Source organism: Centroberyx affinis, unplaced genomic scaffold, assembly GCF_046629955.1.
Source record: "Centroberyx affinis isolate AG114_WGS23_722 - 3 ecotype Tasmania unplaced genomic scaffold, CSIRO-AGI_Caff_v1 ptg004040l_1, whole genome shotgun sequence".
Classification (NCBI taxonomy): domain Eukaryota; kingdom Metazoa; phylum Chordata; class Actinopteri; order Beryciformes; family Berycidae; genus Centroberyx; species Centroberyx affinis.
This window is the reverse complement of record NW_027281837.1, coordinates 17,834-31,222: the sequence shown is the minus strand read 5'-3', so window position 1 is coordinate 31,222 and position 13,389 is coordinate 17,834. Positions and strand designations below refer to the sequence as shown.

The window sequence follows — 13,389 nt, the reverse complement described above, 5'->3', positions numbered from 1 at the left end:
AAAAAAAACATAAGAATATTAGAAACATAATAGGCTAGTCCACCAGCAACAACCTACATTATCAGTGCAGTGGGTTTGTATGGATACTGAGGATTGGGATTTAACTTTAGGAACCAAAACGAGTGTATTGGAACCCGGTCAAAGTCACTGATTTAGGTAAGGGTGCTGGAATTGGTATTTGATTTCCGGGTGCGCACTAGGGCTGCAACTAACGATTATTTTCATTGTCGATTAATCTGTCGATTATTTTCTCGATTAATCGATTAGTGGTCTGGTCTATAAAATGTCAGAAAACGGTGAAAAATGTGGATCAGTGTTTCCCAAAGCCCAAGATGACGTCCTCAAATGTCTTGTTTTGTCCACAACCCAAAGATATTCAGTTTACTGTCATAGAGGAGGAAAGAAACCAGAAAATATTCACATTTAAGAAGCTGGAATCAGAGAATTTTGACTTATTTTTCTTACAAAATTACTCAAACCGATTATCAAAATAGTTGGCGATTAATTTAATAGTTGACAACTAATCGATTAATCGTTGCAGCTCTAGTGCGCACATATTGCTAGCTGCTGACATTTGCATGGACTTTCCTGTTGTGTTTGCTATTCAGATGATGGGATTTTCAAGATGATTTTACAGTCAAACCCATAAGTTTAACATTCATTCCTAATGGTGCAAGCCGCCTGATGTTATAGCACTTCCATCCAATTGAACGCACAGCAGTCCCCGCTGTGCTGAAAGCATACCCGCTTGTGACTCCGGTACCGAGGCACACAGCAAACCCATTTTACCCTCCTCTTATATTCTTCCCATTGCCTATCATCTATATCCGCTATGCCCTATTAAGGAGGACAAATTGACATACGCTGGTCTCCTGGTCTCGAACAACGTGAGGAGGATCTGGATAACACTGACGATCGCAGATTCGTTCTTCTCCTTGTCAAAAATGTTGGCTAACAGCTGCTCCACCGTCTCTTGCCTGTGGTTGGAGGAGGACAGAAGAAGAAGAAGAAGAAGAAGAAGAGCAGGGTTCAATGTTAAGAATTTTTCCCACTTGCCTGACCGGGCCAGTAGGTCAGAGTTCTACTTAGCACTGGTGTGTTTTCACTGGCACCGGCAGGCAAAAATGAAAAATAGACAACTTGAGTGAAGGAAAACAAAAACCAGAGTGGAAATTCAAGAGTCTCTCCGTTCAGCCGTCTTGCCAATGCATTCAGACCTGATGATGTTTGTCAGCTAGCAGCTTTGCCAAGATACAGGTTAGGTGCTGCTGGCTATTGTTGCTGGCGTCGTGTGTCTTTGCAGTAATTACCGGCGCCTTTACAAACAAGCCAACTAGACTGCCTTACTTGGAAATCACCGGCAAATGCTACACATGCTACGGGAGTGATTCACCGCTTTAAACCCAAGGCATCTTTATCTAAACCCAAAATCAATCAGATATCGCATACTTCTCCAGCGTGGCTAGCAGTGGGTCGGGCTCCGAGCAGCCCTGGACCTGGAACATCTGGTCTCTACTCAGTCGGATGATCTCACACAGCGACTGGGAGGCGTTGGAGTGTCTCTGCAGCAACGAAGATGGGACGCAAAAAAAAAAAAAAAAAAAAAAAAAAGATATAAAATGGGCGACGGGGATAGAGAGAGAGAGGACAGAAGAAAGTGGGGGGAGAAAACAAGGAGTCAACATACTGAAGAAAAAAATATATGTCTCTTTTGAAGGGGACTTGTTTCAAGTCAAGATCAAACAGATCTCAGTGATAGCAGCACAAAACCAGGTGAAAATCCAAGTCAGTGAAAATCAAAGAAACAAAGCAGACAAAACCAGACACTCTCTAATTGAACATAGAGCAGATACTGAAATGTCTGAAATTTTAAACGGACAGTATAAGAAAAAGGACAACAGACAATTCATTGTTGAAGGACATGATATACCACTGTGTCCAACAAAGAAGACAGGATGCATACAGTACTACTAACCCTGTTCTGTATTAATCCAAGAGTGGACATGCAGTGCTAAGAAACCTGTCACTGCATGTTGGGTTACTCATCTAATAACTGGATTTAAGACTTTTCAAAAGGCATTTCATTCAGAAAACTCATTTTGATTTTTTTGCAAGCATCTGCAGATACCCTGAATAATCTCGCTTGGTCCACTGGAGCAAAACAATGGTATGTAAAACTTACGTCTTCATCCTGTGAAGATTGTACCATGTCCACCAGTCTCTGGATCACCTTCTCCTCATTCAGCCACTATAAGAAGACGGAGAGAGGGGGGGCCAGGGGGTTAACGACAATCTGGGAAGTGGTCAGGGCAACACCAAAAAAAAACGGGCCCAGGTACAACTGAAGGAACCACAAAGCCTTGTCCCGCTACTCACGTTGAGGACGTCCTGTCGAAGCTGTTGTGGTTCGATGCAGGTAAGCATCCTGAGCAGCAGGTCCATGATGGCCGACGTCCCGATGTGTTTGATCATCAAGTCTACGAAGTCCTCCCGTTTCCGCAGAAATTCCACAATCTACACACACACACAAAAACAAACCATACACATCTTAAGGTTAGTACTAGGGTTAGGACTGATATGGGTTTTTGAAGGCCGGTACAGATGCCGATATTTTTGAACTGAAGCTTCCGACTTATCTTTCAATTTGACCATTTTCATGACAAAAAAAATCCAAAGGAATTGCAAGGAATTGGAAGTATACAGTATTCTTGTCAGGATGCAAAAGCCTCAGAAACAGCATGTAGACCACACTAAGGAGCGGTTTATTAGAACTCTGGAGTGTTTACTCCTTTAGTTCAGTCTGTTTGGCCAGGTGAGAACAATGCCGTTTAAACTCTGGTGGCACCAAATAACAGCACCGATACCCCTGAAAACGCAAGTCTCAGTCCTCTAACAAGAGAACTGAGGTGCGGATCGTCAGGAGTGAAAACGCGATCAAACCCGACTACAGGAAATGACTCCAAAACGCAAGGGTTTATGGGTATATGGAGGTGCATGTTAACATCTGATTGCCGGCAGTCTTCAAAGTGCTGCTTCCACATGACTGCAACAATCGGCACACACATTCAAAGTTAGACCGCATAAATCAGGCCCATTAATGTCAAAGATTTACTAATAGGTGTGGCACCGCATCGCTACATCTCTAATAAACATGGGGTGCCGATCTGTGAAAATGCCCTGCAGAGCATTCCGGCGGTGAGATACCGAGTCGACAGACACAACACCGCCCGAGCAACAGGCGTACCTGTTCGGGCTTGCGTCCGATGAGTATGGAGAGGACCTTGGAGAAGAAGCTGGCCAGTAGCGGGTTGAGGGGCGGCTCGCTCTGGAGGAAACCGTACAGCTTCATCAGCAGGCCTTCGTCTTCTCCCAGTCTGTCGTTTATCTGGCCCACGTCTGACGTCAGCAGCTCACACGATATGTTGGGGTACCTGGGAAGAGATAAGGAGATGTGGGACGTCTGAACACCGCCATTTAAAGGAAGAGATGATCAATTAGTCTGAGCAGCTATGGCTTTTTCAAACAGGCAATGTCGGATTACTTTCCTCCTGTCTGTCTATCATGATCCAGTATTGTGACTAGGACTGGGCGATATATCAATATTATATCGATATCGTGATATGAGACTAGATATCGTCTTAGATTTTGGATATCGTAATATGGTGATATGGCATAAGTGTCTTTTCCTGGTTTTAAAGGCTGCATTACAGTAAAGTGATGTCATTTTCTGAACTTACCAGACTGTTCTAAAACAGGGAAGGAAACCCTGTCTTTGCATTTTATTTTGATCACAGTCTTGTTTTAATGAAAGTGCTTGTGACATCTCACATGTGGCTTTGACTTACAACTGAACCTACTTTGTAGAAAATACCGAGATATATATCGTGTATCGCCATTCAGCCTAAAAATACCGAGATATATGATTTTTGGTCCATATCGCCCAGCCCTAATTGTGACCAGGAAATACCTTATGAACTGCATTAATCTGAAAATTGTCATGGACGTCATTCTTATCCTGAGACATTCAGTTTGGAAACAAAAACAAACATCAGGGGGAGAAAAAAAAAAAAAAAAAAAAAAAGGCTTTTAGTGAGATTTTAAAGCGGCTTTGAAAAAGTGCGGGCTAGGTTTTTCCCGGTACTTTGTGTTTTTAATTTCTCCAACACAGTTTTGTAGGCATATTCATCCCTTCTCCCATCTCGCTTACTTGTATTTGACCTTTTCCTCGACGTCAGCGCTGGGCTCCTGCGTGATGAAGGTGACCAGGTCCTCCATGCACTGCGGCCTCAGCAGGAAGTCCACCAGCTTGTGGTTCTGGGCCTTGCACTCCTGCAGGACGTCCTCCTCGTCCATCACCTCCGTCAGCGTCACATCCTCCTTCTCCAGCAGCGTGTCGATGTGGGACGTGGTGTGGAGGTCAAACTTCCAAAACATGTTGGGTCTAGAGGACGCCAAAAAAAAAAAAGAATAGTACGTAAGCGTCTTGCAATTTCAATTTTACCCTGTGTTAGCTCAGTTATTTTTGATGATGTCTTCTTCTCTTTTGCCCACCTGAGTGTGTTGGGAGTCCAGGCGGTGGAGCTCAGGTTAAAAAGAGAAGGTGTGTTCTAGTCTTTGGGAGTTGTGGCCCATTCCAGGCTGGCCGGACGGACGGACAGGCAGGCAGACAGCGGTGATGGACAGACAGACAGACAGACGGCACACATACAGCAGCTCAACAGCACGCACCTGAGAGGGGGAGACACAGGCACACAGGTGTGGATGGGTTGGGTTAAAAGGGGTATTAAGTGGTTGGAATAGGTTAATAATGGGAGCATATCCCGCTGGGACCTCCTGACTTGGTCTAGTACACTCCGAGACCGTTAACTTCACCAGAATGTGGAAACCGTTTCTTGAATATGTAAATGTATCTACCATTCTATCTAGAGCTTTTATATGAAGCATTTGAGTTGCTAAGATCCGACTGTGGTGGTTGTTGTGATACTGTGATAGCTGCCTCGAAATGATGTGCAATGTCTGACAGATGTGCCTTTTTATTTTCCCTTTTTTGTTTTCTCTTCTCTTTTCTTTGATTGTCTGTGCTGAGCTGTACAGTGTTACGTTTAGATTGTTGTTATCCCTTTCTGTCCTTTGTCTGTTAAGTGGATAATGAAAAATTCAATAAAACATATTTAAAAAAGAAAAAGAAAAAGGGGTATTAAGTAATATTAAGCCATCTATGGCCCCTACCCAGCTCCATCGGTGACCAGTAGACCAGTCTCTGTCATACTCCACACAGACTATCAAGAACAAGTAGCCAAATTCATTTTAGAGCCATCTGATATGGATATCATCATAATTAAACTCCAAGACCTGAGATTTCACTAATAGATGATCACCATTAGTCTTTGGGGAGCAACTGTAACAACACTGTAAGTAAAGGACAGGTTTAGGGACTACTTTGCTGTGAAACAGCTTTTTATTCAGAAACTAAATGATACAACAAATTAAGAATTCCGTTGAGGGGAAAATAATGTACTTTTTCATATGCCACAGCCTGTCATTGGTTTGATTTTCAAAATTATAGGGTTTCTCAAGAGTTCCACATTTTGAACCTGATGTGTGAACAGGATTTAGGGATGCGCCAATATATCGGCAATATATCGGCTTTAAAAAGCAATATTGGAATCAGTCAGATATTGTTTTTACAACCGATGTTTGGCTGATTGTGGAATTGGCAATGTGTGTCAATTAAAGGAATAGTTCACCCAAAAATGAAAATTCTGTCATCATCTCCTCCCCCTCATGCCAAATGAAACACAGGTGAAATGTGTTAGTCCATATAACACACAGGGAGGTTGCCAGCACAACTTGGTAGCAGCCTTCTCCAAAACAACTGAAGTCAATGGGGACCTGTTCTTTAGAGCTCCAAAACAAAAACAGCCAAACAATCACACTGTGAATAGAAAGACCTATACACCATTATTTGTTGCAAATCAATCAGCTGTAGTTAAGATTTGCACTAAATGATGGTGTAAATATACTGTAGGTCTTTTTGGAACTCTGAAGAACTGGTCCCCACTGACTTCAGTTGTTTTGGAGAAGGCTGCTATGGAGTTGTGCTGGCAGCCTCCCTGTGTGTTATATGGACAAACTTCACCTGTGTTTCAACTGGCATGAGGGTGAGGAGATAATGACAGAATTCAGTTTTGGGTGAACTATTCCTTTAATACAACTGTCAAATTAGCAACATAATAAAACTAACATTGTCTTTGGTTTAAAAAATACTTGATTTAATTATCTTAAGATAAGTTGCACCTACATTTGTACCAAGGTTTTTACAAAAATGCATATCGTATCGGCCAATATAGGAGTGAAAATATTGGATATCAGCCTAAAAAAAAAAAGAAAACATACTGGTGCACCCATAAGAGGATTTTTCTATATTACCCTGTGTGTCTGAAAGACTCATAGCAGCTTGAGTAATCATAAATGCCTGAGTAATTATGAACTTGTGAACCAAGTGGCTTTATCAGTCTATCACTGTTGCATACTGCTCTGCTTCCTGGCAACCGACCTAAACAACACACTTACAGGCCCCAGCTTGATGACCCCACATACACACACACACTGATCTGTCGGTACAGTTCAACAAACTACCAACTGTGTTGCCGCCAAGCCGGTCCCTGCTCATTGTTTTTCTTGAGACAGCCATAACTACTCACTGTCAACACACCACATTGCCATGGACACACACAAACATGCCATTATTCCCTGTCAAAAAATCTAAAAAAGGACATGACATTAAATATCTAAAACTATGTCAGACCAAGACTTTTATACCAGGTCCAAGTTTCATTATGTGAAGTCAGTGCCAGTTTAACGAGACTGTACTCTTAACCGAGCTGGATATGTTTCACACAGTATCCCATACTACATAAGAAATAACACTGAAAATGGGTTAAGTGACATATCTTACGAAAAATGTACCATTAATTATATTAGTGGGTAAAACTTACTCACTGGTTAGCAGGTACTGCACAAGATAGTATAGGGACATTAAGTGGAGAGAATGCCTATTAATAGACTGGACAGCCATAAAGGACGAGGGGCAGAAATACTCCACCCACTTGCCTTGATTATATGCAATGCTGATATAGGACCATACCAAACTCAATACACTAGAACTTTAATGCCCATCATTAACTTCTCCCATAATAAAGACCAAGCAATAAACAGGGAAGTGATGAGGACAAGACAGAAAGTATTACAACAGGAAACACCAGCTGAAATGATAAAAAGTTGTATCAAGCAAACCTAATTCCGAGCATAAAATAATAATCCTTTAAAAAAAAAATCATTCTTGTGGGTGGTGTCTAGCGTCCCCTAACCCTAACCCTAACCCGGGGGAAATGAGCAGGAATAATGGGAGAAAACCTGAGACACTGAATGGCGTTCTCCAACAGTTGTATTGAATATCCCACCACTGAACTCAATAAAAATATACCAGGACAATATAAGTTTTACCACCCAGCTCATTGCACCTGCACCCTTAAGCACATAAACACACCCGAGTAACACCCCTGACCAAAGTCCTGGCCTTTATGTTGTGTCGTTATCGCTGGTGTCATGTGAAAATTTCGCAACTCCGATTTTTGGTGATTTTCATGTTTTCACTTCAGTTTAAAAAAAAAAAAAGGGACCACATGGTTTTCTATGTTTTTAGACAATTCTACTATTCTTAGGTTCATAAAACACTTTCAAAACTCTAACTCTAACCCTAACCCACAAGGCTGCTTAGTAGTTTCATCACTTGACGTTTTGTCAAACGTAAACCTGGGTGTATTAAGATGTACGAGAACTAAAAGTCGCGTATTTAAGAAAGGGCACTGGAATTGGGATTATAATTCTAGAAGGACACATGTATGGTATATTGGGATACATATAGATTCAGATTATATGTACACTTGCTCTGTGGTACTTTGGCAACACTGGGCATCAGTGGGCAGGGTCAAAACAGCAATCTTTCAACCACTAGGCAGACTCCCTAAGTTATGTACCATTTATCTACCATTCCTGTGTAATACACACGGGCAAATAAACTGAATTAGGCTAAATTAGTCTGCATTGCATTTGAATAGTCAACTTTGTATCAGCGTACTTGTAGGCCAAGAAGGTATACTGGTAAATAGAGGGAGGAATTGTAGTGTAGTGTGCAGTCATGGTTTGCAATGGCATGAAGGAAATAAAGTGAGGTTGCTAACGTACTTAGGCTAATTACTCGCCGAGCTATATACCAGCGCTTTAGACAACCCATGCCGATATGTCTTTAACATCACCAAGCTCTAATAATTAGTCAGCTTTACTCACATGATTTGACACTTGTGCTGGGCATTTGACATTTTTTTTACATTTTATAGACTAAATGATTAACTGAAAAAATTAAAATAACCGTTGGCTGCAGCCCTACTCATTCATGGCAGTGTTACTTTTGGCCAGCAGATGTGGCGGGAGACTCATCTTTTTTTTTTATCAAGGCCATGTGTTTTTTTTGTTAAGGCAGCTACCTGTGCTCGTCACAGATAGCTACGGGAAACCCTTAATGTTTTGCACTACATTAAAATGACCAAGTATCAAGTTACTTTAAATCTGCCAAAAAAAATTGGCTAAGGGAATTTAGACCGGCGATACCTATTGCCGATCCTCGATATATTCATCCAATCGCACAACCTTATATACCTGCAGATTAAGTTGATAACTACATATAGTTTCAATTAGGGCTGCAACAATTGAACAGAGCATCTAAAACATGAGAAAACCCAGTAACATAGTACTGTACTGTGCTTACCTAAAATGGTCACTGTGCATACCTAAAACAATATATCACAGCGGTAACTGCGGTGCACACTTGAGCAGAAAAACATCCCAATTATATGCATCTGACAGCACAAAAGTCTGGCAAATGTTATTCAAGCTCAGCCAGCCTACTTGCTGGATAGTTAGCTAGCTTGCTAGAATTGTATTGCAGATGCAACTTTAATCTTGGCCAAATCGCTGTTCTGAGATACACTGTTGAAGAAGTTGTATTTAGAGACACTGTAGGTTTTTCAGGAGGGCATGTTCTTAGGCGGTTGCTTTGTTTCCCAGTCTGCCAAGAAACCAACTTCGGTTATTACAGGAGTGCTACTGCTTGGTAGGTCTACATACCTGAAGGTAGACAGCAACATCTGCAATGCAGTAGCTTACTTGGGTCTGGACTCTGGTCTTTGGTATGCTGAAATGTACTTTGGTTGATGTTTATGTTAAATAACTTTGAAATGTTAAACTGCAAAAAAAAGTTCATTGTAAATTATTCATTTTGATCAATAAAATAAAATGCTTATAATTGAGAAAATAATTACTTGCAGGCCTATAAAACGTTTGTAAGATGTTAAGATGTTTTTTTTCCCACTGGGCTTCTAGACCCCTTGATATGACTTTAGGACCATTTTTATTTTTATATATTCCATGTATTGGCAATAATTAGCCTACTGAAATTGTTGGACCAAAATGTAAATGTAAAAAGCACTGCTCATGGAGTTTCATATGGGTAAGCGCTAGTATGCCAATCACCTGAGATTTTCCACTATTAAGCTCGGTGGTGGCTTCATAAATAACAGGACAATTCCTAATGACAATTTTACTACTCTGTGCTTACACATACCATTTATGTTTTTTCCTCCTCACCGTCAGCCCAGTGCTGCAGAGACCTTGTCGCGGTGGCATTTTCAGACAGTGGAAAAAGCCGAGTAATTTCATGGCAGTAGTATTTTTGTCCAGACACTGGCTCCCATACAGCTATGATGCCGCTTTGTTGAAATATGATTCAGAAACAGTGCGGTGCGAGAGAAAATGATTGGCTGAAATGGAGAAATACCTACACTGTTGTCTCACCTTCAGGAAAGGTCTCTCTAGAAATCCAAAAGAAAACTATATGCACTGGGGGTTATGATTACCTTTTCCCTTGTTTGAGCCTTTGCAAAGATTCTAATTTACGCCATAATATCAGCACATGCTGTTGAAAACCTTGGTAGTTCACTATGTTAATAAGATAGATACCTCCAATTATTTATTTCATACCATTACAAACCATAACTTTTGCTACACATATTCCTGTTGTGCATAAACTTACCTTCCCCCACCCCACCTCCCCTCCCCTCCCATCAGCCGCTACCACCGTGACCTGATTTTCTATAAGCTTAATAACATTAGGCTCTGCATTGGTGATTTTATTTCGCAGAAATGTGTGTACCATCTTGTGTCGTGTGGATAGCCAAAGCAGGAAGATGCATCAACATATATGGCCTTGTAGTAGAAAATCAAATTTTAAAATCCAATCTGTGTGACAGTTATGACATCAAATCCTCCTCGAACTCGTATGGGGGGGGGGGGACATATCAATATCCTGTCACACATACTGAAGCCAGAAATGTAAATATCATAGTTTGCTTATATTTTACAAATCATGCTGTACTTAATTGCAGACCCCGACAAAATGTCTTCTTTTTTTTTACCCCAACTCCAAGTTTCATATATCTAATTATTTTTGCCCTCAGTTTCCTTGTCTTAGTCGATATGTCAATGCTTACAACAGGCATAGAACACAGTTAATTATTTTAGCAAGTCTCTTTACTGCTTGTGAGCACTAATATGGAGCTGATATTCTTCATATTATTCTTGGTGAAACATAAGATCTAGAACCTAGGCCAAAACATTTCATATAACAGACAGAATAGAAACAGCATTAGGGTGGAAGTATAACTCTGTATAACATATTTTACTACTTTCGCAACAGTTTTGATCAATTCTGTGGATTATTATTACTATCCAGATTCTGCGATTCCATCCGCAAAATCTGCCAAACAAAAAAAAGGGCCCTATATTAAGTACAGTTGTGATGTGACATTTGCTTCCCTATAGCCACTCCACCAAAGAATTAACTATGGAGGTCTGCGAGGGACCGCGATCACATGTAGTGCACATTAGGGAAGGATGTATGACTTAAGATGTGAATGAGGCGGTACACATTGCTGCAATTTCATTAGCATTTGATGGACTTTTAAGGGCATTTTTGCACCGGTGATTTCTGACTCAGATACACACCCCTGAGCGCCAATCCCTTACACAAACAAGTAGACCTGTGACAAAAGCAATCAATCGTTAACCATGCTTCAGCCAGTCTGGCGCACGAGTGCACACACACACACACACACACACACACACACACACAGGGATTCCCTGGTTGCTAAGTGATACTCAAGACTGTTTCGCCAAAATCCATCAAGCTCAAGCTCATCTCTTGGCTACGTTCTAGGTTTAGGGTCTATCCCAGAAACCCACGTCTGCCTGATACAAATATAAAGCAGGGAGGGGGCAGAGGGCAAAGGTAGGTTCTCATATACAGGAAAAATGAGGTAGTGACAAAGTGTAAGACCGTAGTAAACAAGCTAGATAAACAAGACAGAGGCTAGTCAACTAGAATAACTGATTTAAAGCTAGGTCCAAAATCCAAGCACTACAACATGAAATCATCACACCACATACTGTACATCAATGTTTTTTCTGTATCATTCAGCAATAGTTGTCCAGCTAGAAATGTGCCACTGCTACAAAAGAGATCGAGTCCAAAGTCTCCAAAGTCTCATGACTTGAAGTGTGCAGTTTGGAATTTGTTCTTTCATCATAAAAAAAAAAGCTTTTAGTGCTTTAAAGCCCCAAAAGGAGGACGTAATGTTAGCAAAATTACTCTAACCCAGCACTACAAGAAGAGTGAAAAATTCAGGTTTTTCACCTTCAAGGCACAGTGGCTGATGGGTGTCACTATATAGCAGCCACTTTCACCATTTTACGAGCCAAAACAAAACAAAACAATCAACAAATGACGACTGCGTTACCTGCCAAAGTGGCTGATAAAGTATTAAACCTACATCAAACCTACTCACTACTGTCAGAATTTAGCAGCATTTCAACGGTGTTTACCTCCCATCCTACTTAGAAGGCCAACACTAAAATGACAGGACAGAGTTTCTTCAACTTGACCAACAGACCTATGGAGGCCTATAGGCCGGGAGGATCGGGCTATTCATTTATTTACAGTCGCTAGTCCTGAATCAACAGAAAAATACTTACGTTAAGAAGCCAGTTAAAGAGGGTGCAGCGGCGAACGTAATTTGCAAGCCGTCGTTAAGACTAGCAATACAATCATGAAAATAAATGACAAGAAAATTCAAAACATTTGATTCTGACACTGCAACGCTGACGCTAACCACCGTTCGCCCGCTAGATTACAAGAAGCCGGGCGATGGTTGCCTACAGCCAAGCCGACTGGATAACGTAATGTTAGCAATCGTTAACCAAAGTTGGCCAGACAAGTAAATAGCAAGCCGTTAAACGTTTACCCTTATGTTACTTGTGTGTGGCTGTCAAAACATTGCGTACATTTTAGTTACATCAGCCCATTTCTACATCAGGGCCCAAAACAGACTGGTGAGGTTAGCTAACGGTGGAGACACACACCGGCCATGGAAAACTGGCTAAAGCTAGCGTTAACATTTATGTTCCGTTGCCAGCTAGCTAGCTAGTGTTAGCTAACTACCTAAAATGATGTACAAACCAGCTAACTGGGTAATAGCTAACTTGACTAATTGGCCAACTAGCTGCATTGCGTTTTCCAGCTAGCTTCCAATTGCTACTCAGTGTTGACCGTTTAGCTAATTAGCTAGAGGTACACTAGGAGTATAACTGACAGCATAGCGTTAGCTTGTTGACCTAGCCTTTAAGCTACGAAAAAGCAAGATGGCCAAGTATGCTTCTTGCTAGCCAGTTACCGTTAGCCGGCTATCTAAAGACTGCTGGCTAATCGTCAGTTCGTCTTTTCAACCCCAACGAAGTGCATGGACTAGCAAGTGTACCTACCGATAAACAACGGTAAACGTCGACTCTCCGGCATGTAGCTTATTTGGCCATTAGCCTGAAGCGTTAACAAAACGAACATACAAATAACACGCGATTCCGGTAAGGAAAATAAAGCGTTTAAAACTGATTCTGACAGGCGCGAAAAGGTAGATCATCGGAGGGCACTTTTCAAGATGGCGGTTCCATCAACTTCAGCAACCCCTTCCCCCACTACCACTACAGCGCCTGTCACTCGGACTAGTTCCAGCAATACTATTGGTTGTATATCCGTCGCTCACCTCAGTCACTGGAGTTCTATTGGCTAGAGATCACGCCGGTTCAGGGTGAAACTTAGTCGATTTTATTTACCTAGCGGTCCGGATGAACGGAGCATTATACCGTTTTATAAGTTCTGCTTATTAAAATGCTTTAGGTTTACGCACAGTAGCTGTAAACATCATTGGAGTATTTCGGTGT

At 41.4% G+C, this 13,389-nt stretch overlaps 1 protein-coding gene across 1 annotated transcript in view; it reads right to left on the bottom strand.

Annotated features, from left to right (window-relative positions):
* ppp6r3 (protein phosphatase 6, regulatory subunit 3) overlaps positions 1 to 13,118 on the bottom strand; it is a 32,050-nt gene extending 18,932 nt beyond the window's left edge. The window contains 8 exon segments of the mRNA XM_071542205.1: positions 864 to 977; positions 1,450 to 1,562; positions 2,183 to 2,248; positions 2,377 to 2,514; positions 3,245 to 3,431; positions 4,208 to 4,441; positions 4,552 to 4,728; positions 12,934 to 13,118. Of these exon segments, the coding sequence (XP_071398306.1) occupies positions 864 to 977; positions 1,450 to 1,562; positions 2,183 to 2,248; positions 2,377 to 2,514; positions 3,245 to 3,431; positions 4,208 to 4,434 (845 nt within the window). The 5' untranslated portion in view covers positions 4,435 to 4,441; positions 4,552 to 4,728; positions 12,934 to 13,118.
* Positions 13,119 to 13,389: the final 271 nt, after the last annotated feature.